Source organism: Armigeres subalbatus, chromosome 3, assembly GCF_024139115.2.
Source record: "Armigeres subalbatus isolate Guangzhou_Male chromosome 3, GZ_Asu_2, whole genome shotgun sequence".
Classification (NCBI taxonomy): Eukaryota; Metazoa; Arthropoda; class Insecta; order Diptera; family Culicidae; genus Armigeres; species Armigeres subalbatus.
In genome coordinates, this window is record NC_085141.1 from 15,455,331 (window position 1) to 15,480,411 (window position 25,081).

The 25,081-nt window shown below is 42.4% G+C and overlaps 1 protein-coding gene across 1 annotated transcript; it reads left to right on the forward strand.

The window, feature by feature from the left end:
• The first annotated feature begins 22,339 nt into the window (after positions 1-22,339).
• LOC134221493 (uncharacterized) lies at positions 22,340-22,858 on the forward strand. Its single transcript, XM_062700687.1, has one exon. The coding sequence runs from the start codon at positions 22,340-22,342 to the stop codon at positions 22,856-22,858; it is 519 nt and encodes a 172-aa protein (XP_062556671.1).
• The last annotated feature ends 2,223 nt before the right edge of the window (positions 22,859-25,081 follow it).

Here is a 25,081-nt window from a genome sequence, read left to right on the forward strand (position 1 = left end):
TTTCAAAAAAAAAAAAAAAATGATAAAAGTCTACGTAGACTTTAAGTAAACCCCCCCGTCCCCCTTCGTAGACTAACGTAGACTTTTTCGAAACTCCCCCCTCTCCGAGAGTCTACGTGGTTTATGGACAGCCCCACACCGAATTCCTAATTCGAAAACCGCCACACGAATGAATGTATCTCACTTCGTTGGCTATCTGAATCGCTTCTTCCACGGTATCCACACTGTCGTAGTAATCGTCCATGTAATGACGTTTGATAATAGTATCTGCTGCTTCCGGGTACCTCTCCGCAAATTGCTACGCATTGACGTGCTTCACGTACTGCGCCGAACTGGGTGAACACGTGCATCTGTGGAGCCTCATCGCTACCTGACCTAAACAGCGATCTCTGCGTTTGCTTTTCCTCCGATCCGATCGGATTTGGTGATACATTTCCTGTATGACACCTAGGGGAACTAACATATCCGGATCTTTGAGCAGCTACGAATTCAGGAAAATGCCTTTCATCAATGCTGCTGCATTCCATACCTGGGGCATTTGCCTGTCTTTCACGAATTCACCACGACGTTCAGCGGCAGGTACAACACAGCAGATTAAGCAGTCTCCAACTCAACTCAGTTTCGGTTGCTTTGGGCCCACGTATCCTTTTTGCTGGTACTCCTCGATCTGCCGACAAACAGTCTCCTTCAGCGCTAGTTTCCTTTTTATTTTCCGATCAAGTGTATGTATTCTTCGCATAGCCGCTGGGTTGCTATCAGTCATCCATCAGTCATCCAAAAAATCCCCGGAATAAGATTTTAAGGTCTGCTAGCGTAACCAAAGGTCTATCGTGCAAATTCAAAAACGGTTCATGCTCTTTATGATGCTCAACATATAATGCTTACAAAGTATATGTTCCGGGTCATCCAATAAATTTCATCCAATGACCTCTTCTTAAAACTTGTTTGCATTCCAAGTAGTTCTTGTTGTTGTCATTGATGCCAGGTAGTCAACGAACTCCACAGAGTCAAGTTTGCATGACCCCTTGTTGGTATATGTTTGTATGCTAAGTAGTTCTTGTTGTTCTCGTGGATTCCAGGTAGTCCACGCACTCCATGGATTCAAGGTTTGTGGACCAACCTTCGTAATGTAGGCAGTTTTCGAAGAATAAACAACCCCTTCTTGGTATATGTTTGCACTCCAAGTAGATCTTGTTGTTGTCAAGGGTTCCAGGTTGTCTACGAACTCCATATAATTAAGGACTGCAGATCAATTTCCGTAATGAAGACAGTTATCGAAGAATAAACAAGTTTTGTAACCCCATCTTGGTATATGTTTGTATTCCAAGTAGTTATTGTTGTTGTCTTGGGCTACAAGTAGTCTATGAACTCCATAGAGTCAAGGTCGGTGGATCAACCTCCTTAATGGAAACAGTTATTTGAAAATAAACAAGTTGTCAGACCCCTTCTTGGTATATGTTTGTACTTTAAGAAGTTATTTTCGTTGTCGTGGGCTCCATAATGAAGGCAGTTATTGAACATTACACACTTTGTGTAACCCCTTCTTGGTACAGTAATATCCCGATTTTATTTATTTGTTTCGCAAATATGAATCAGTTTATGCCTTGGAAAGGCAAAATACGTGAATGGAACCCGTAATTTATTGTCGAAGAGACTTACAAACTTCTTGACATGTACTCATAAATGATTCATAATAAGCTACAGGCGGTAAAAGTTATTTAATTAAGGTCATTGTTGTTTGCGGCAAATTGGGTCGAAAACGTGATTAAATCGGGGGTAGATAAAATCAGGGGTAGACAAAATCGGGGAGTGACAAAATTGGGTCAATACTAAATATGTTCGCATTTCATGAAGTGCTTTTTATTGTCATGGGTTCGAAGTAGTCTACGAGCTCCGTAAAGTCAAGGTCTGCAGATCAACATCCGTAGTTGAGGCAGTTGTTGAGGAATAGGCAAGTTGTGTAACCGCTTCTTGCTATACGATTGCATGAGTTGTTCTTATTGTTGCCATTGGTTCCATATAGCCAACGAACTTCATAAAGTCAAGACCTGCTGACCAACATCCGAGATGGAGCTAATAATAAAAAAAAAATATCAAGTTGGACAACCTCATCTGAGTGAATGTATGCATTCCAAGTAGATTTCGTTTTTGCCATGGTACTAGCTATTCTATGAACTCCATACATGAATGATCTGTAGATCAACCCACGAACGGAAGGCTATTGGTATGTTTGCATTTCAAGTAGTTCAAGTTGTTGTCATTAGCTCTAGGCAGTTATTGAAGAATAAACAAGATATGAAACCTCATCTTGATATATTCGCATTCCAAGTAGTTATGGTTGTCTTGTTGTTGTTGGTTCCAGGTAGTATACAAACTTCATTTATATTACCAATACAAAGCTGTCTTGATTTTTTGATTGATTGATTGATTTCGGCGCCTCCAAGAATATGGCCATTCGTAGCACCTACTTCCAACACAGCCTCCCGTATCGGTACACCTGGAGATCACCACTGCAGACAGAATCACAAATCGACCACGTTCTGATTGATGGACGGCACTTCTCCGACATTATCGACGTCAGGACATATCGTGGCGCTAACATCGACTCTGACCACTATCTGGTAAGGGTATGCGATAACAAACTTTTTCCTAACGAAACGAAACGAAACGAAATATTAAATGTCTATGTTGATTCGAAACGGAACGAAACGAAATATAGATTTACTTTCGAGACTTCGAAACGATACGAAATCAAGGTCCATTTAATTCGAAATTTCACGGAACGAAACGAAATTTTAAATTTTTTCCGCGGAATTTTTATTGAATTGGTTTTATATTATCTGAATTCATTTTTTCGAAGGTAAATAACGGTTTTGTGACCAATAGAGTTTTAGTAACAGAAGAAACAGACTCGTCGCTTTTCCGTTTATATATCAATAGCAGACCCGTAGAACTTCCTCTCGCCCAAAATGGATTAGTTAGCACAAACTTTTATTTTGCATTCACAATATAAGTTTTAATTTTTGCTCTACGTTTAGAAAGACAGAGAAAACGTCAACCCATCATTGAAACATTTCTTGTCATCAAAACTCCCCCACATGCCACATTCGGTTCCATTTGATTGATTAGTTCCTTACTTATGTAAATATTTGGGTATCATTTGTATTGGAACCCCTTTTCCAAAAAGAGTAGGTCTTGAACCATCTTATGAACCTTTCCCGGCCCAGAAAACCCCTGTATACGAAATTTCACGCCGATCGGTTCAGTAGTTTCCGAGTCTATAAGGGTCAGACAGACAGAAATTAATATTTACGTATATAGAAGAAGATACAAATACATTAGTATTCGTATCGCTTTGAAAGAAATTCATTGTGGAGCATGTGCTCCCGAATCTGATCTATTTTATATCAGTTCAGTTTTATATCAGTAAGTCTTGGAAGAATCATGAAAAATGTTAGAATCAACTATTTTTATTATTTTTCTTGTCAGTATGAACACAAATATTGACAAATATGCAGACTATGATGCACATCATGAATGTGTAGTTCAAAGATAAAAGCGACCAGGCCTACTGTGCAGTGTTGTCGGAGAAGTTCTGTGAAAATCAAATCATAATTTGATTCCACATTCAAGCCATAGAACGGGGACATACCAACCGCTCCGTTTACAATATTAAGTAATGACTTAAGAATCGTAACTTTCTAAAATGCACATTTATAACAATTTTAAATTGTATTTCAGAAATGTGATAGCAAAGTTTTTATGGCAGCATCAGCAGTTTGTACGTATGGAGATATAATAATTTTGAGAAGTAATTAACAATTGTACCAAATGGCTATCATTTCACTCCAAATCCAAACTTTTTATACGAGATTCGGAAACCCATAGTCTGATATACAATAAGTTCGAATAACTGAGCTATTGTCTGTTTGCCCTTTGTATATGTATTTCTGCATATGAGGTATGCAAAGATTGCTGCAAAATTTTCTTCAACAGATTTTCTGGCAACAAATTGCATTCGACAGGGGTCAAATCCTTGTTCACTGTTGAATTTGGATACGATCGGCCATCGCATTCAAAATTTATAAAGCAAATGGTGATTCGAATTTATATGCGAAAAACATTTTTTTGTTCATATGGAAAAATCGACCTTTTATAGAGGAGTTGAGCAACATATTGTACTAATTCGATTTCAAATATCGAACAGCAATACTTAATCTACCTTGTTGTACGGCGCGTAAAAAAATAAAATCCATTCCTCGGCTTATTTCTAGTTGCAATAAAAAATAAGCGCCAGTTAGTCGCCTAAGAAGAATATACCTTCAGAAAAAAGCAACTTTGATATTTTTGAAAATTATAATTTGGCAGCCATGTGGTGGGTTGCGGCAGTGAATACTTTGATAGCATAATACAGTGCTTTATGACATTGTTTCTATAACTTACTAGTTGACCCAGCAAGTGTTGCCCTGTATAATAAGACAAAATGTGCGTTGTGAACTGCCCATGTAAAAATTCCAATCTTAAATTTAGTTGTTCATGATTTACTCAACCTTAAGGTCACTCCTAAAGGAATCCAAGTTTCAAAGTGCTCGCGTTTTCGGAGGACACCACTCGATACGGAAGCAACGCACAACTGTCATTTTTATTATTTCACGCATGCTGCGACGCAGCAAAACTAAATCAACAAAAATGACAGTTGTGCGTTGCTTCCGTATCGAGTGGTGTGCCCCCGAAAACGCGAGCACTTTGAAACTTGGATTTCGTCAGGAGTGACCTTAATCTTGATTTTCGCATGAAGAAATATCATATAATTTGATATTTGATATTTCAAGGACAAAATGTTATATAAGAAAATTAATAAATGGTGTTGTAAATCCAAACTGTAAAACTTAGAAATAAAGCTGAAGGGCCAGCTGACCAAACTCTTATGTATATAGGTGACCAAAAAATCTTAATGCATTCTATAACCCATCAATAGTGAAAACTTGTCTTTCGTGTTTCAAGCATCATGTATTTTGAGATGTGTACCCTCGAAAGCGTGGAGTAGATTTGAAGTTGGATTCTATCCGGTTTCGCCTTAAAGTACGCTTTCAGTTCAGTGCAAAAAAACAGCTGCTATGGACAGTATGAGCTGAAAGCAATCATGAGTAAAGAACTTTCACTAATTTTATTGATCTTTTCCATCGTTCTGGATTTTTTAGGCATATTCCATGCGAATATCTAGAAATGCCCACGACTCTGCAATGTTCCTTACATGTTGTGCAAAAAGTCAAAGAATATCAAAAAAATTATCCGATTATTGATTGTTGTGTGGAATATCTTCAATCCTCTGAACTTTTAATTCTTACTTCTAGATAAGATTCAAATTGTTGTTTGGAAGTAAAATGTTGCATTTTTGGCCTGTGGAGGTGAAAAAATGGCCCCGAAAATTGAGTTAAATATACTTTTTGTTTTTTGTTAAACATTTCCAACAAAACACTGAAAACGTTTTAAAGAAGAAAACTAAATACCGCCATCGGGGGTGACAATGGGTCTAGAGGGTGAGAATGGGTCATCGCTCTCACCAGCACCCTGGAGATCGTATAGCAAAATCGTTCGAAAAGGTCTCTTATATTTTAGCCTTCTTGCCCTCAGATACATTCAATCTAATCTTCAAACATTCTAAGTAGTTGAAACAGTGACCCATTATCACCCCCATTTGACCCATTGTCACCCCCGACGGCGGTACGTATTTGTCGACTCATAATGGGGTTATGTAGTATGCGTTAATAGAAAAAATTGTATATCAACAAGTTTTGAAAACAGTTCAGCGGCGCAGCCGAAATTTTTGATAACATAAAGTATGATATACATAAGCTTAAATTTGTTTCGAAATTTCTCGAAATTCCGTTAAATTTCGTTAAAAGCTAGTTTTATCTTGCGAAATTTTTGGAATTTTACGAAACGAAACGAAATCAAGAAATCAGATATCGCCATGCTCAAATTCCGCGAAATTCCGCGGAATTTCGTTTCGAAGCACCTGAAACGAAATTTTTCGAAATACCGCATATGCTTACTATCTGGTGATGGTTAAACTGCGCCCAAAACTATCCGTCATCAACAATGTTCGGTACCGACGACCGCCGCGGTACGACCTAGAGCGACTGAAGCAACCTGATGTCGCCACTGCATACGCGCAGCATCTCGAGGCAGCGTTGCCGGAAGAGGGTGAGCTCGATGGGGCCCCTCTTGAGGACTGCTGGAGTACAGTTAAAGCAGCCATTAACGACGCAGCGGAGAACAACGTCGGGTATATGAGTCGAAGTCGACGGAACGATTGGTTCGACGAAGAGTGCAGACAGATTCTGGAGGAGAAGGACGCAGCGCGGGCGGTCGCGCTGCAGCAAGGTACCCGGCAGAACGTGGAATGTTATAGACGGAAGCGGAGACAGCAGACCCGCCTTTTCAGGAGAAGAAACGCCGCCTGGAAGAAGCGGAGTGCGAGGAGATGGAACAGCTGTGCCGTTCTCAAGATACACGCAAGTTCTATCAGAAGCTCAACGCATCCCGCAAAGGCTTCGTGCCGCGAGCCGAAATGTGCCGGGATAAGGATGGGAGCATCTTGACAGACGAACGTGTGGTGATCGAAAGGTGGAAGCAGCACTACGAGGAACATCTGAATGGCGCTGAGAGTACAGGCAGTGAAAGTCAAGGCAGCGGAGGAGACGACAACGTCAGTTCAGCGGACGATGGAAGCCAACCAGCCCCCGCCTTGAGGGAAGTTAAGGATGCCATTCAACAGCTAAAGACCAATAAAGCAGCTGGTAAGGATGAAAAGCTGGCCACTTGCCTGCACAAACTGATAGTCAGAATCTGGGAAACCGAACAGCTACCGGAGGAGTGGAAGGAAGGGGTTATATGCCCCATCTACAAGAAAGGCGACAAACTGGAGTGTGAGAATTTTCGAGCGATCACCATCCTTAATGCCGCCTACAAAGTGATATCCCAGATCATCTTCCGTCGTCTGTCACCATTAGTGAACGAGTTCGTGGGAAGTTATCAAGCCGGCTTCGTTGACGGCCGCTCGACAACGGACCAGATCTTTACTGTACGGCAAATCCTTCAAAATGCCGTGAATACCAGGTCCCAACGCACCATCTGTTCGTTGATTTCAAGGCGGCATACGACAGTATAGACCGCGTAGAGCTATGGAAAATTATGGACGAGAACAGCTTCCCTGGAAAGCTTACCAGACTGATCAAAGCAACGGTGGATGGTGCGCAAAACTGTGTGAAGATCTCGGGCGAACACTCCAGTTCGTTCGAATCGCGCCGGGGACTAAGACAAGGTGATGGACTTTCGTGCCTGTTGTTCAACATTGCGCTAGAAGGTGTTATGCGGAGAGCCGGGTGTAACAGCCGGGGTACGATTTTCAACAGATCCAGTCAATTTATTTACTTCGCGGATGACATGGACATTGTCGGCCGAACATTTGCAAAGGTGGCAGAACTGTACACCCGCCTGAAACGTGAAGCAACAAAAGTTGGACTGGTGGTGAATGCGTCAAAGACAAAGTACATGCTTGTGGGTGGAACCGAGCGCGACAGGGTCCGCCTGGGAAGCAGTGTTACGATAGACGGGGATACCTTCGAGGTGGTCGAGGAATTCGTCTACCTCGGATCCTTGCTAACGGTTGACAACAACGTTAGTCGTGAAATACGAAGGCGCATCATCTGTGGAAGTCGGGCCTACTACGGGCTCCAGAAGAAACTGCGGTCGAAAAAGATTCGCCACCGCACCAAATGTGTCATGTACAAGACGTTAATAAGACCGGTAGTCCTCTACGGACATGAAACATGGACAATGCTCGAGGAGGACTTGCAAGCACTCGGAGTATTCGAGAGACGGGTGCTTAGGACCATCTTTGGCGGTGTGCAAGAAGACGGTGTGTGGCGGCGAAGAATGAACCATGAGCTCGCCCAACTCTACGGCGAACCCAGTATCCAGAAGGTAGCTAAAGCCGGAAGGGTACGATGGGCAGGACATGTTGCAAGAATGCCGGACAGCAACCCTGCAAAGATGGTGTTCGCTTCCGATCCGGCAGGTACGAGACGGCGTGGAGCGCAGCGAGCGAGATGGGCAGACCAGGTGCAGAACGACTTGGCGAGCGTGGGGCGTATCCGAGGATGGAGAGATGCGGCCTCGAACCGTGCATTGTGGCGTCAAATTGTTGATTCAGTGTTATCTGTTTAGATGTTAACTAAATAAATGAAATGAAATGAATGAAACGAAGCTGTCTATTCTTTGGAAATGTAAAATGTGAATAAATTATACCATATTGAAATTAGATTAGAAGCCCTCCAGTTATTCGTGTAAGCCTAGAAGTCTTACTCCATAAATTTCTAGGATAGCCATTAGCATATGCCATGAACTCATTTCATTCATGGACCACAAAGGACATGTACTTACTTGATACTTGATACTTGATGGGCTACAGCTCTTCGATGAACCTACGCCGAATGGAGTATCCTTCTCCACTGGACTCGATCCTGGGCCAATCGCTTCCAGTCGCCCTGAACATTGAGCGCCCTCAGGTCCTCTTCAACTGCAAAAAGCCATCGTGTACGCGGCCTTCCACGAAGCCTGCGGCCTCTTCCGGGTTCTCTACTAAATATTATCTTCAAAGGACATGTACCAAATTTGAAACAGGCTGATATATCTCTTGTGTAGATCCTAATGCCTTATTTCAGGGTTTTCTTGGATGACCATGAACATTTGAAATGGATGCATTCTATTCTACGTACCATAAAGGGCATGTATGACTATTCAAATAGGCCGAAAGAACTCTGGTTACGCGTGAAGTTCTTGAGGATTGTTCAAGGGTTTTCTTGGATAACCATGAACATATGCAATGAAAGCGGTCTATTCTATGTACCACAAAGGGCATATGCCACTTTTGAAACCATCCGGAAGGTATCTGGTTACGTGTGAAGATCCTGAGGCCTATTCTCGCTTTTTTCGGAAGACCATGAATATATGCAATGGACGTATTCTATTCTATGTATCAAAAAGGGCATGTACCTCTTTTGAAACAGGCCGAAAGATCACTAGTTACGCGTGTAGATCGTAAGGCATTTTCTAGTTTTTTTTTATGACCATGAACAAAGGCGCGCTATTCTATGTACCACAAAAGGCATGCACCCCTTTTGAAACAATCTAAAAGATCTCTGGTCACGCGTGTAGACCTGAAGATCTTTTCCAGGGTTTTCTTGGATGACCATGGACATATGCGATGAAGGAGCTCTATTCTATGTATCACAAAACACATAGGTCCAAGCTCCAGGAGGAACTCGAAAAACTTGGAATACTTGAAAAGGATTATCAACGTCTTACTGTGCGTCATCAAGGATTTGCACCCCTTATGACTTATTGATATCTCGTACCAAGAACATCTTAAGGCCTCAGCACTCAAAAAATTGGACGACCATGATAACGAAAACAATTTGGACGACCCTAATACCGAAATTGGTAAAAGCCGCATCGTAAGACTGAAAGTAAGTTAAATATCAAACTTTGCTTACCTAAAAAAAATCTGAATAGCGCTCCCTCTTTTTACGCTCAAAATTCCAAATCACGCTCTTCTTTTTACGCCCTAAATTCAAAATAACGCTCCCTCTTTTTACGCTGTGATTCTATTTACGCTCCCTTGTTTTTTGGCGCAAAAAGAAATCTTGCAGTACATATGTTGTGATCGTATTATTTTCCAAGGACATGTACCAGCATGTACCACTTTTGAAACCAACTGATAGACCTTCGGACCGTCGGTACTGTGAACGCATTCTATGCTAAGTACCACAAAGAGCATGTACCGTATTTGAATTTGGATAATAGGCCTTTGGTTACGCGAGTAGATCCTTAGGCTTTACTCCAGAGATTTCTCGGATGACTAAGACCTCACTTCAGGGATTTTTTGCATTACCCGAAGCATATACTGTGAACACCTTCAATTCTAAGAAGCGCAAAGAGCTTGTAGCATATTTGAAACTGGTTGAATGGCCGCGTGGACCATGAACCATATACAAAAGCTGTAAACCTTGACAATTGGCAAAAAGTATACGAGTTTCTGTTTCAAAAACTGTCAAAATTATTCAAATCGGTTGAAAATTGTTGAAGTTATGAGAATATTAATTTATGGCAACACCACGTATAAGGGTTAAGTTAAACGAAATGTACGAAGCGATGTTTTGGATACAAAATAGTGGTTAAGATGCGTCTTTTTCTTATACTCTTTTGTCCTCACTGATGAACAAAATGTGCTGAATAAGCAACCATTCAACAGTTGAACATCATATATTCCTAGAAGTTCTAATGAAACATTGTGAATAACACTCTAGACGAATGAACGAGTCGAATCTAGATGTTTTTATAACTCTGCAATTATCCTACAAGATCTATATAGAATCACTTTTCAGAAATGTTGGGAAAAACTCAAAATCTCCTATTGTTTTTGATTTGACTTATGTATTCTTTAGATTTATTGTATAATTTTTGGAACGAAATTATTTAAACGCCTGTTTGGAACGAGTTATTTTTTTTAGCAAATTAGTGGAAGGTACTCAATGCATTCACCTTTTCCATGTCAAACAAATAAATATCTGATTTCATGATGATGTTTTTGCAAAATCGCGTGCACTTAGGCCACGTAATCCTTCCGCTGAATTGCGGGGAAATATTATTATGTGAACAGTGAGTTCTCGTTATTAATCGCAATCACCGCTTCACTCGTGTTTGATATCTGGCGCTTGTTGGTGACACAAATCAAATTACATCTCTGACTGAAAGTACTGAAATGGCTTTAAAGTTCATAGCAATAACATGCCTTACCGCTTTATCATTCGCCAACGCGTCTGATGTAATAATCAATAGTTACCACGTGGACCCGGCAACTGATCCCAAATTTTTTGACCCGGGTACCCTAAGAATCACGAAAAAATCGAGAAATATGTTGGTAGTGTCTGGAAGTTATCAAATATTCGAGAATCTTGGTGACGATTATCAGTTTATGTACTGCTTGAAACTCAAGAGTCCCATTACGGGCAATTATCGAACAGCTTTGCAGCGACAGATGCCCGTCTGCGAGTTTATGGATACGGACACGTTCATATTACCGAAGTTGCGAGAAGCTTCCAATATCCCCAAACAAGGGGAGTGTCCTGTCCCCAAAGCGAACTACACCATTCAAAACTTCAAAGTTACACTTCCGGAGACCTTACCTTTGTCACCAGGGGACTATCTGGTCCTTGGGCAGTTCATAAAAGATGGAGTTATGCGGATGGGGCTGGAATGGGATTTTACAGTACTACCGTAAGCAAGTATCGAATAAATTGTAATGGCATTTAAAAAAAAATATTTGAGTGTTGGAATAAAAAAAAGTATTTTAGAGAAAATCCTAAAATCCACACATGATACGAATATATTTCCGGAAGTGGTTTTTGTTACTATTTACTAGGTATAATGACCAATAATGAACCCCCAACCAAGAGTGAACGCTTCAGCCATTTTTTGCATTAGTACAGCGCTTTGTAAACATTTCGCTATGAAATTCTCAAGCGGGCGTAATTAATATGTTGAAAATTTCTACTCCTTATAGCAGGAAGAGACAAATTCCGTTACTAGAAGGTCCACTATTGGGCATTTTACCCTATTATAAAATAATAAAATTCCAAGAATTATAAATACTTTATTGCGAAAATTCGAAAAATTGTAATTAGTAGAAGGAATTTAAGTGGTCAAGAGCATAAAACGTGTTTACAGTAAAAATTCAATCAGATTTCGTGGATTCTTTGCAGTGTATAAAAAAATAAGGCTTTCACCTCAAAATCAGTATGCGTGCATTCAATGAGGAGCTCTTAAATAGCTAAAGAGCCCAGCACGTAGGAAACGTTTGCGTTTTTATCTCTATTTCACGTTAGTGTTGGTCCATTCCAGTAATGAAAATAAATTCAATGCGACTAAATGATGAAAAGAGTGTTTAAGCTATCTAATTAGAGTTTTTTTTACAATAACTCTTCTCGTTACTGTGTAATCAGGTGTCTGAAGTTTAAATGAACCGTTTGTTTGAGAAACTGCATATGTAACATTTTTGGCCAAAATGAGATTTTTATATATTCTGAATCCTCGTCCAAAAATACGTATTCTGGCAAAAAATACGAAAAAAAATTTTTTGTTCAGGAATGTATGAAAAAAATTTCGTTTGTTTGAGAAACTACATATGTCCACGTACTTTAAAGAGCAATTGTGGAGTACTGCTTACATTTTTTGCACTGAAAGTGTTCCAGGGTGTTGAGTTCTGCCATAAACTATTGATCTGTATCGAAGAAATCGAGAGATTCGGTGCCAATTTGTTCAAAAACAGTTTTTTGTTGTTTTCTCGAAATAGTGTAAAATGGACTTATGCAGTTTCTCAAACAAATGATTCAAATATGAACCCAATGCCAGCTGCTGTCCGAGGTTTAATCAAACAGAAGCCGGACCTTTTCACAAATTGCAAACATTCTACGTGCACATACAAACAGACTTATTATTTATCGGAAAGTGCTTAAGCGTCCGAATTTGCACGGTACTTCGTCTTCGACGTGTTGATGACTAGTCCGAAAAGCTTAGCTTCACTCATCAGGCTAGTATAGTCTTCCTGCATCTTCTCAAAGGTCTTCTTCTTATTGGCATTACATCCCCACAATGGGACAGAGCCGCCTCGCAGCTTAGTGTTCATTAAGCACTTCCACAGTTATTAACTGCGAGGTTTCTAAGCCAGGTTACCATTTTTGCAATCGTATATCATGAGGCTAGTACGATGATACTTTTATGCCCAAGGAAGTCGAGACAATTTCCAATCCGAAAATTGCCTAGACCGGCACCGGGAATCGAACCCAGCCACCCTCAGCATGGTCTTGCTTTGTAGCCGCGCGTCTTACCGCACGGCTAAGGAGAGCCCCTCTTCTCAAAGTTACATGCCATTATATCTATGTCGTTGGCGAAACCAAACAACTGGCCGGCCTTAGTGAAAATCGTTCCACTCCCTGGGCAGAAGCTATGAACAAGTTAAAAACACATCATATCGATTTGATTGATATAAGAGATAAGAGAACAAGCAAACATATAAAAAATGCGATGTTGAATAACAGGCACGAAAGATCATCACTTTGCTGTATCCGTTTCCGTTTTATCCGGAAATCCGTGTTCGTGCATTAGTTACCAAAGCTGATCTCGATCGATTATATCACATGCGGCTTTGAAGGCGATGAATAGATGATGTGTGGACACATTGTTTTCGCGTCATTTCTGCAATATCTGACGTAGGTCGAACAGTGCTTGAAGATAACGGAGACCATAAAAAGTGTAGATCTGTAGTGTAATGTGTCTCCATTCTTACGAAATTAAAAATCTCCTTCACAGTGCAATTATCAAAATAAAAGATCTCCTTCACAGTGAAATTATCATATTGAATGCAATTGTATAGATCCAAGGAGTTTGAACCGATTACATATACAGTTTAGCAAATTAATTAAAAATGGGATACGGGGTGTTAAACGACATATTACGAAGCGAAGTGTTGCAAACAGAAAAGTTATTAAGATGCGTCTTTCTCTCAAACCCTCTTATGGTAACTTGTCCTCCCTTATAGCCTTTTCAGATTTCGTGCTTAATGACATGATAAAGAGTATCTTGATGCTGGAGTTCACTCATCTTATTTTCATTTCATTTCTTATTATCAACTATAATGTCAAACACCCCGTAAATGCTAGTAATCTGAATAGAATATTATTGTCCTGATTAAGCAACTCTTCAACAGTTCAACATCATACATTTTTAAAAGATCTAATGAAACTAATGAAACATCAGTGTTGGGAAAAACCCAAATTCTCGAAACGTTCATGATTTAAGTTATTTTTTTAGATTTATTGTTTGATTTTGCAGATTTTAGTGCTTTTTGAAACAAAATTGTTTTTTAGCAAACGTGTGGAAGGTTGTCAACACTTCCACCTTTCCATGTCAAACATATAAATATCTGATTTAATAAGGATGTTTTCGCAAAATCGCGTGCATATTGGCCACGTAATCCTTCCACTGATTTCCAGTGCCCTACAGGGAAATATTATTATGTGAATGGTGAGTTCTCGATATCAGTCGCAATAACCGCTTCACTCGTGTTTGCTATCTGGCGCTGGTTGGTGACAAAACCAAATAGGGTGGCTGTGCCAGTAATAGTGGTGTACCAGTAATAGTGGAAACGCGATTTTTGCTAGATGTAGTGCATTTTAATTTTTACAAATTACTTCATACAATAGCGCTTGCTCAAAAAAGGTGAATGTGTGCGAAAAAGTTTACAAATTTTCCGGAAAAACATCGAAAAACATCATTTTTCCTTAACTTTTTGGCTCCCTTGCACCAATAATAGTGAGACGTTCCTATAATAGTGAATCCCATAAGAAACCAATGGGATTCACTATTATAGGAACAAAAGTTAGCTAGTACCACTATTACTTGTCCATGTACCAGTTAATGGAGGAAGCGATTTTGAAAAGAAAACAATATTTTGAAGTATCAACAATATTTTTCCTGAAAAGTAGAGAAGAACAGCTTTCTGCCAATATATTTACATCACAGGAAATATATTCCTATCAATAGATATGAATTAAACAATTTGGACCTGTCACTAATACCACTATTACCGGTACACCGACCCTAACATCTCTGACAGAAACTACGGCAATGGCCTCGAAGTTCATAATAGTAATGTGCTTGACCGTTATATCAATAACCAACGCGTCTGATATAATAATCAATAGTTACCGCGTGGACCCGGCAACTGATCCCGAGTTCTTCGACCCAGGAACCCTAAGAATCGCGAAAAAATCGCGCAATACGTTGGTAGTGTCCGGAAGCTGGCAAACATTCAAGAACCTTGGGAACGATTACAAGCTCATGTATTGTTTGCAACACAAAAGCCTCATTACGGGCAATTATCTAACGGTTTTGCAGCGAAAGATGCCCCTCTGCGAGTTTATGGATACGGACACGTTCATACTACCAAAGTTGAGAGAGGTTTCCAATATCCCCGAGCAAGGGACGTGTCCCATCCCCAGAGGAAACGGCACTATTCATAACTTCAAAGTTTCGCTTCCGGAAGCCTTACCTTTATCACCAGGGGACTATCTGGTCCTTGGACAGTTCATAAAGGATGGAGTTATGCTGTTGGGGTTGGAATGGACGTTTACAGTATTGGGGTAATAACCCGTCACATATCAGTCGCGGTGGCTTATATGCAACTAAGTCTAGTCACATTGGAGTTGCTGCAACCAAATCGATTTGAACTGTGCTACTAGGGAAAGTAACGAATAAATCATAATGACGTTATTAAAAAATATATTTGAATGACAGAATAAAAAAAGTATTTTTGAGAAAAATTCGCATATAGTGTATGAGATTGATGCGTATTTGTTTCCGAATGCAATTATTGTCTACTGAACTATTGATTTATATAATACCAATAATTATAAACACTTAGATGTGGAAGTTCGAAAAAATGCAACCCTCAGAGTTCAGAGCCAAACCTACAAAATAAATGTAATGGCCTCGGAAAGTAGCAGAAGGAATTGAAGTGGTACAGTATGCGAGCATTCAGTGAGGAACAATATGTTCGCGAGGCCGAGTGTCCGAACCGGTGTAGATACTGTCTGAAGCAACCAAGGCCTGCAAGGACCTGGGTCAGGTGGAAAGTGATTTCCCCATGGCGCCTCTTGACCCACGTACCTATCTCCGGTATCAATTTATGTGTCCATCTACCCTTAGTGGAACTGTCCCACGCACGCTGCCATTTGACCATTGAGGCCAACCTGACACGATGCTTCTCGTGCCGCGCATTTCTAAACACTCTATGTCTTCACCGATAACGATGTCAATAGGCATCATACCGGTGATGACGCAAAGTGCCGTATCAAGCAGACATATTGGTCTATTTGCCGACGGATCCCCCGGTTATTTTCCCGCCGTTGGCAATAGAACCAAGCTCTGCCTTTTCCATGGCTCAGGGAAGACTCCCTCGTCCAGCCATCTCTGCATGACAGATCTGAACATCTCGGGAGCCTCAGCAATGGCCGCTTTGATGGCCAGGTTCGGAATACCATCCAGTCCTGGTGCCTTACCTACACTAAGGGACTGTGCAATCCCCGCAAGTTCCGCCACAGTTACTCTTCCCTCGTTGGCCATCCTGGCCCCTGGCAGCTCCACAAAGTGAGGCCAGGGACTTGGATCATGACGTGGGAAGAGCCCCGCGATTATCCTCTCCAGCATCTCTGGAGACCGCTCTTTAGGGGCGATCGCCCCACGTGTCTTGGCCATTACGACCCCTATAGGCGTCACCGTGGATTCGCGTTGGCACTTTGACACAGGCCCTCGAAGCAGGCTTTTTTGCTTGATCTAATCTCAGTCTTCAGAGCGGCTCTAGTAGCCACGAACGCCACCCGTCGTTCAACACGTTCCTCTTCTGTGCGTGCTCGCTGCATCCACATTCGTCCCCTAGGCAGGCGTGGCGCTGGTTTGCAATTGCTCGAGTCCACCAGTAAGCCGGTGGCCTCCCATTCCTAGGGTGGACCTACCTAGGCATGGTGGCATCGCATGCACGCGAGAGTACTGCTACCAGCTGCTCGCCGCTCAGACCGAGAGTATTGTGCTCGCGGCGGAGCGCTTCCTTAAACACCTCGTCGTCGAAGTATGATGTCTTCCACATACGAGGACTAGGCCTCGCCCCTTCTTCCGTCCGCTGAATGCTGGTCTTATAGTCGATACTGTAGCGAACCGCCAGGTGGTCGCTGTGAGTATAGCCATCATCTACCCTCCAGTTCGAACTACTCGTTTGGCCAGGGCTCCAGAACGTAACGTTGATAATCGACTCGGCCCCGTTCCAGCTGTAGGTACTTTTGGTACCAACATTGACCAAATCCACATCCAAGGAGGGTTCGTGCAGGATTGTGCCTTATGTCCCTCCAATCCGAAGTATCGACAGAGCTTGCTTCTGTCAGGGCCTTTGCAGTCCCATTGCTTATGTCCGGCTCCAAGCACTTTAAGCAAACTTCGAGTTTTTTTTTTAACTATATTAGAGTGATTTTTAAGTTTTTAACAAAGTTCATCACTGAAACTTCGAGTTGCTCGTATATGCCCACAGGGCACACCGACCATCTCACCTTGACGCTCCTTAACTTGACTACCTTGGAGGCGTCCGCTGCAGATAGCCAAACCAATGCTACCTGCGTCCCTGTCGGACCTTTTCATAGCTGAACGGCTGCAGTGAGCGTCTCCACTTCACATTGTCACACAATGGCGGAAACCCGGACAAAACCTCAAATTTTTTTTGTTCGTTTCGTGAAACACGTATTTTTTTAATTTCACACATATATTAAATGAACTGATTCCAAAATTTGATGATTGTAGCTTGTAAATTTAATTTTTGGTGGCTTGTTGAAGTTAATGCTGTAAAGCATCTCCCGAACAAATTTGTATGGAAAAAGAAAATTTGACTAAAGTTTTTTCGGGAACGATCTGGTATCATGTATTGAAACCTATTTTTGGTCTACTTTCCGGTGGTTAGTGTGGTGATTTGCTCCTAGCTGCTCCAAAGCTGAAAATTGACTGCTTACTGTTGACTGTTAATGCTTCAGACCTTAAGGCGTGCATCTCCAGAAGTACTCGAGTAGCATAGTATATGTTGGATAACAATTCTAACCTCAAAATGAATTTAACGTCCCAACATAACTCTTTGGTGGAAAATTCTAGAACATATTAGGTTTTGTACGACATTTGTATGGGGCCCGCCACTGTGTGTCGCCGCAGTGCCGTGACGAGCTCTTCGACTTCGGTGATCTCGTCCAAGTCTTTAACCCTTAGATTCACCTCCGTCATGAGTGCCCTCTGCTTGACCGTCTTGCCTAGGACTTCCTCCGCCAACTTCTTTTAGGCGGCGCCCTTTTGCGAGACGCCTCGCTTCAGCTCGAGGATCATCTCGCCCGTCCGGCTACGTCTTATTCGACATACGTCGGCGCCGAGTTCACCGAGCTTGACGTCCTCATCGCCTTCAAGACGTCCGAGTACTTAGCCCCGTTCGTCTTGATGACTAGCCCAGTCAACACAAAATCGTATATGATGCAACATAAGATGCTGAAGTGGAGGCGATATACGTACATAGTGTATGGGGAAGTACCTATATGGCCTCCACTTTAGCATCTTGTGTGACATTAAATATGATCTTGTGTTAACTGGGGGCATCGCCCCTGGAGCGATTGGCGCCTACCCTGGCCTTCTTGCTACCCTAATTCGCCAGGGCCTTCCTTTCGACCCTTGACGTCTTCGGTTTCGTCTTGTTCTTTACCAGGTAGGCGTCATCCCTCTCTATTTCCCTGGTCTGGTGCGGCTGAGAGCTCTCAGCCGGCCGTAACCCCTTACCACCGTCTTTCCTGGGTGGACCTTTCCAGGGTAGTAACCCTCCGCATTTTGGAGCGGCCCCCAGGGAGCTCATCCCTTGGAGAATTTTTTCCCCCATTTTTGTGTCTGCTCCGTTGGAGCAGTCACCCCTAACGTGCCCACGAATTCTTGAGCCTCAGTCTAGGTAGACTTTTGTACCACCGTCTTCGCTGGCACGCCTTCGGTCGATTCGACCTTGCCCGAGTCCGCGAATCCTTGGGCCTCAGTCTGGGTAGACCTCGACTCCACTGATTTCACGGGTTTACACTTGGCCGTCCCGACCGCCCTCTCCAGCTTGGCGTCCAGCATTGACTTTCGAAGTTTCTGCAAGCTCCTCTTGAGGTCCTTGCTGATATTATGTTTCGATGACGCAAAGTCGATGATGGCGTCCAGCTGTTCCGTCGCCAGCTCGAAGGCCGAAAGCCCATCGCGTTTGCGGTTCATCGCCTCCACAAGCCATGGGCCGTCAATAACCCCTACCGGCGTTTTTATAGCCGAGAGGAAGGTTGAGTGACCCACGCTGGCGCTGCGCACTGAGCTGCCGACTATTGCCTCTGGCCTCCTAGGCGGAGACCTGAACAACCCACCTCTTGCGAAGGGGTTGTCGCCTACACTACTACCACTAATTGAAGAATTGACTTGGTTTTCCATTTTGGTCCCACGAGTTGCAAGAGGTCCACCCCGCCAGAGCCCAGCATGACGCGGTAAGGGACAATTACTGTGGAGGGTGCCCAGGTACCCCACAGGCTCCGTTAAAGGCCTAGCTTATTATTTCACCCCCTGGCCATGCATCCCCTCGGCACGGGTCGCTTGACGCCTTGGGATTAGAGGTTAGGGACGATGGTCCCGGTCTAACTTGCAGTGGCCCTGGGGGAGGGGTCGTCAAGCCCTTGGACAAAGTCCCTGCTGCCCCCATGTGTCTGTCTGTCCGTGTGTATGTGTGTATGTATGTGTGTGTGTTTTTTTTTCTCCCTAAACAATGGAGGGGGAATCTGCTCAACAGACATCCTGGGTTGACCAGGAAGTGCGGGGTTAGGGATCACCGAGGGAGGCAGGACTACATCCCCGACCCGCTAAACCGTTTCCATTGCCGCCAAGCCCATAGTCCCTTCGGTACAACCAGAAAGTAATGCTTCAAAGGGGGCCAGTGCACAACGCACCCTCGAGGTTAGCTGCGTGTCCTTGCAGCACCGAACATCGTAACTCGCTTTTTTAGAAGAACACCATGGTATCGTGCCAGCGCGTTGCCGGCTTTCCAGGTGGCCTTACCACGCCCTATGTCCTCGGAAGGTGGGAAGGGTCGACTTCGCGCGTGCTTCCCTCTGCACGACTGGTATCAAGAATGATGATGCCGCGTGCACCCCAAATTGACCTTTCTGCGATAGGGCCTATTCGCCAGCACACAGAGGGACTTGCCGACGCGAGGCCTACGCCTGCCCCAGCCTTGACGAGGACCCCTTTCCGTCCTCGGGCTCGGAACCCGCCCGGTTGACCGACGCCGCGAAAGCGACGATACCATGTTTTACAATGATATGGAAATGCTAATATCATCTTCCAAACTTGGACGTACATGTTCATGATAGCATTAGAGGCGAAAGTATAGAATTGATAGTTCCGTTAGGATACGGCAGGCATGAAGAATGTTTTTATAGAAGTCGATTTGAAAGCGAGCGGAGGGCAATATTTGTGATGGCACATATCGCACGACCTTCCTTCTGCCAAGCTCCCGTATGAAGGGGGAGGGAAGAATATCAGTGTGGAAGCTGATATATCTCCACTGGCAAAAGGAAGGTGGTTTGACTTGCTCATATGCCATCGCGTGCGGAAGGATTTGCTATCGACGAGTACTGTCCCCAAATTTCTAATATGACATCAGCATTTAGTCGAATAGAATTTTTATTGCACAGTTCTGTTTTCTCATTGCGTCCGTCTCGTCGCAACCAACTTGGCTGCCTCGGAGAGAACAAAGCAGAGTTAGGCACTGCTGCTGTACCGTCGACCAATAACAGCTTAATTGTAAATCGTTTAACTTCACGTAGAAGTAACACACACAAAATCATTAATTTAGGATACCATGTTGTTCTTCGCGCGGCCAGTTGTTCGATAAAAGGATCGAGTTCGACCACAGAGCATGACCACCGGTAGCCATGAAGCCATGACCACCATGAAGCTGACTCCGAACCCTTGGACCACCTCTTATTTGCGCCTGAACTAGCCATCCTTGAGTCCACGCGCCACCTTCTGTGTAGCTCCGAGACGATTTGGACTATAGCCGATAAAACGGCATTCCAACCAACTTCATCTTTACACATCCTCGGGACTAAGTTGTCCGGGGTAGTGTCCAGACCACATGTAGCAAGCATGTGGTCACGCATTGCGCGAAAACGTGGGCACACGAACAATACGTGTTCCACCGTTTCCTCTAAACCTGCGCACACCAAACACTCGGGCGAGGCCGAGCAAGCCAGCTGCGTTACCTGCACTTTGATTTTGCAACACGCTGTGTGTGTATGTCTGTGTGTGTGTGTGTGTGTGTGTGTGTGTGTGTGTGTGTGTGTGTGTGTGTGTGTGTGTGTGTGTGTGTGTGTGTGTGTGTGTGTGTGTGTGTGTGTGTGTGTGTGTGTGTGTGTGTGTGTGTATGTATGTGTGTGTGTCTGTGCTCACCCAAAAAAGTGCCAAAAGTGTCACTCATTTTTCAGGCACTTATCTATTACCGATTTGCTTGCATTCGGCACTTATCTTTAACAAGTTGCATTCGACGCAGAATCCTGTCCCATTGTTTCCTTTTGAAAATTGGGCAGATCGGACTATGGGCCCAGAAGGCCAAAATACTATTTTTATATCACACGAGAAAGGCTCCATCACCGCTGGGTGGATTAATCTGGGTTTTTCAATGATGAACATACCAAGAGTGAAAGCCTGGTTTAAATCTTTGTAGTTGTAGTATCCCGATTGTTTAACGCCTCAGTTGGCGCACTTCAGATCACCCATCGTCACTTTCGTTGTAGAGCGCGTCTACATGCGACAATTCCGAGTAGGACCGTGCCCAATGCTGCAGCATTTAGTACACTGCGCGATGACACGGGTCTTTAGTTAACTTTGCGAGCAAAGGAGTACGATTAAGGTACAGAAGTTTTCCATTAATGGCTGGGGAACATTATAAGGCCAATGTAAATTTATTATAGATCATATAGGAACCTAACCAAAATAATAGGCAACTTACAAATTAGTTTTCTTCTGGTGAGTATATGCGGTGTAGTGTTTACTGGCCTCTTAGTTAATATTATAGATTATCTATTTAGTAGCATATATCATCAAATTCATGTATCCACAGCCATGTTCCAGTTGGAATGAAGAGCCATAAATATGTAAAATAAGATTCCCTGGATATTCAAAAGTATTACCCCTGAAAATGCAAAAGGGCTGACCTGTTTTAAGAATCTCTCCTGTAAATTTAGAAGGGCGTAAACTGGTCTGTTCAGACTGAATGCCAACATTCCTCCTTTTCCATGTAGATTGTAGACCAGTGGCGTAGCCAGAAAATTAGTCTGGGGGGGGTTTTCTGAACATTTTTTTTTTCGAAAAAAAAAATTTCTTCCAAAAATGTTGTCTCTGGGGGGGGGTTTTAACCCCAAAACCACCCCCGTGGCTACGCCACTGTTGTAGACACATACCAAATAGATAAATATCTAATAATAGGAAGTTTGTCTACATTGCCAACGTAATCCTTCCGCTAAATCGGTGGACTATCGCTTATAGTTGCAATCACCGCCTCATTCGTGTTTTATATCTGGCGCTGGTTGGTGACATCATTTCAATTTCGTATCGGACTGACACTGCGAAAATGGCCTTCAAGTTCATGATTGTTATGTTCTTGACCGCCGCAGTACTAATTGACGCAACAGACGTGACAATCAATAGCTACCGCATGAATCCGGGAAGCGATCCTGATTTCTACAACCAAGGTACCTTACGAATCACGAAGAAATCGCGTAATCTGTTGGTAGTTTCCGGCACCTTCCTAACGTTTGTGAACATTGGTGACGATTGTGTGTTCGAGTACTCAGTGCATTACAAGAGCCCCGTGACCGGCAATCATCGAACAATTTTACAGCGACAGATGCCCTTCTGCGAGTTTATCAATACGGACACGTTGGTATTGCCGAAGTTAAGAGAGGTTTCCAATATTGTTAAGAAAGGGGAGTGCCCTGTGCCTAAAGGAAACTACACCATTCAGAACTACAAATTTGAGCTTCCGGAAGCCTTGCCTTTGCCGACAGGCGATTATGTAGTTGGTGCACAGTTCATAAAGGATGGAGTCATGAAGTTGGGCTTGGAATGGGCTATCACAGTATTGGCGTAATAAAGCATCGATTTGATCGTTTTTTGTGTTACGAACAATTGTTTTGATTGTTTGAGAGAAAACCTTGAAGCATTTATTTCCTCACATTAGCTAAAATAAATACAACTCATTTACATGCAACCTTCCTCTTCATACAAAATAGTACGCCAAAATCATCTAATTCAACGCAACAAGCAATTAATAGTTCACCCACTTGATTAGGATTACGAACAAGTGGGATCGATAAAATTGCCATCACCAATTCCTCCATTCAACCGACCAAACGGCTAGGCAACCGGACCAATTCTCGATACGGATGGAAAACGATTCACTTTTATGGTTGCTTCCATTTCCCGCCCTACATCGACCGCCCCCCCATTGCCCCGATACCGATGATGCTGCCTGTCTCGATGGTCCGATCCGTTGAACTCGTTGAACTGACCTGGCCTGGCGAGAGATGATTTTTTTTACTGTTAATTGGTTGTTGCTTTAATGATGATTTTGGGATGGAACAATTACAATTACGATACACATACCTTCCCAGTGTACATGGACCGGATGATTGCCAGTGGCAAATTTGATGCTGGTGTGTAGTGGCGAACTATCGTTTGGTTGGAACCGTCCCCAAGGGGGGTTACAGCCGAAGCAGAAGCTGATGCCGTTCGTTCCGCTCGGAATCAATTTCGTTTGATTGGTCGTTTTTATAGATTTCAATTAAAAGCAGGCGAATTTGTGCGACGTAGATCCCTAAATTAGCTCAACGCAAGCACGGGCAGTTAATGAGATTTCCACACATGGTGAATTGATGTTGACTTGTGCTATCCAGGGTTGCCACATATACAGATTATTCTGTATTTTACAGATTTTTGGGGTAGAATGGTGACCAAGAATCTGTATATACAGATATACAGATTTTTAGCAAAATTACAGATTTTACAGATTTCTGCACTGAAAATTATAATAAAAATTATATAAATAATTTGCTATTAATAAATAACTGTTTTCAATAAGATTTTAAGGGCTTATAAAATAATTCTTCGCCAAACTGATCTTATCACAGTTCATTACCATATTAGCAAATCTTAATTTGAAAAGACAGAGCATATTGGCTCTGGCAGGTTTTACTTTTTATTAACAGTTTATGCAAATCAACGATTTTGAAACCAGATTATGCTCCGTAAAATGCTTGGTAAAATGTTCGGACTATATTTGAATAAAGTGGTCTCAGAAAAAGCTCAAGGAATAATAAAAGAGAACAAGCCTTTATTCACATATCCAGAAACAGTAGTTCTTTTCAGTAGGTCCAGTGTGACTGGGCAGTTGGTCCGCTAAAGTGACTACAATAGTTAAAGACGGACCCTCGATAGGTTTTTTCACAAATTATCAAATTTACATATTTTTGAAAACAAAGTTTGTTCAAAAACCATTTTGATTGGGTTTAGATGGATACAGATTTTCAATACAGATTTTTTTACTTGAGATACAGATATGAAGATTTCCTGAAGAAAAAATACAGATTTAAATGTGGCAACCCTGGTGCTATCATCAATGATTAGACACAATCAATTTCTCTTTCTTTAAAAGGAGACTTCTACCGTGAAATTTATGTAACATGCTGTCGGATTTGATTCTTCTATCTACTGGCGATCTAAATTGTTTGATTACTGCAAAAAATCGTACTTAGTATCTCGCAAATTCTTTTTTTTACCCTTAAATACTTTGTGAGATCATCCAAAACATCCAAACTACTATCCATTTCCTTTCAAATGCAATTAAATCATAATCGCCAGGAAACTCTCTATTAATTGGAATTCTAAATTTACTGTCAGTGTCAAATCGACGGGCATTACTAATTACAATTAATTACAGTCATTACTAATTGTGATAATTATTACACATTATGTAAACTGTATTGTGATCAACCTATTATTCAGTCAACTGTCGAAAGCACGCGAAACCTTCCATCTCCAAATCAGAACACAGCAGGTTTAGATCAACATCACCCTTTGAAAATGTTGTTCTAGAATTATTGACAAGAGCGTAACATCAACACACGCAACAAACACGCAGAGAGTCGATGATTTGGTGTAGTGACATAAGCGTTCGCAGTAGAAAGTATAATTAGTTTCCTACATTATGATTTTTTTTCTTGAATGAGCGGAACTAAATGGTAGAATGCAAGGCGCTTACGTAGCTAATCGATGTTCAATCCCCTTGTACTTAAATATTCTGATTCACTCCACC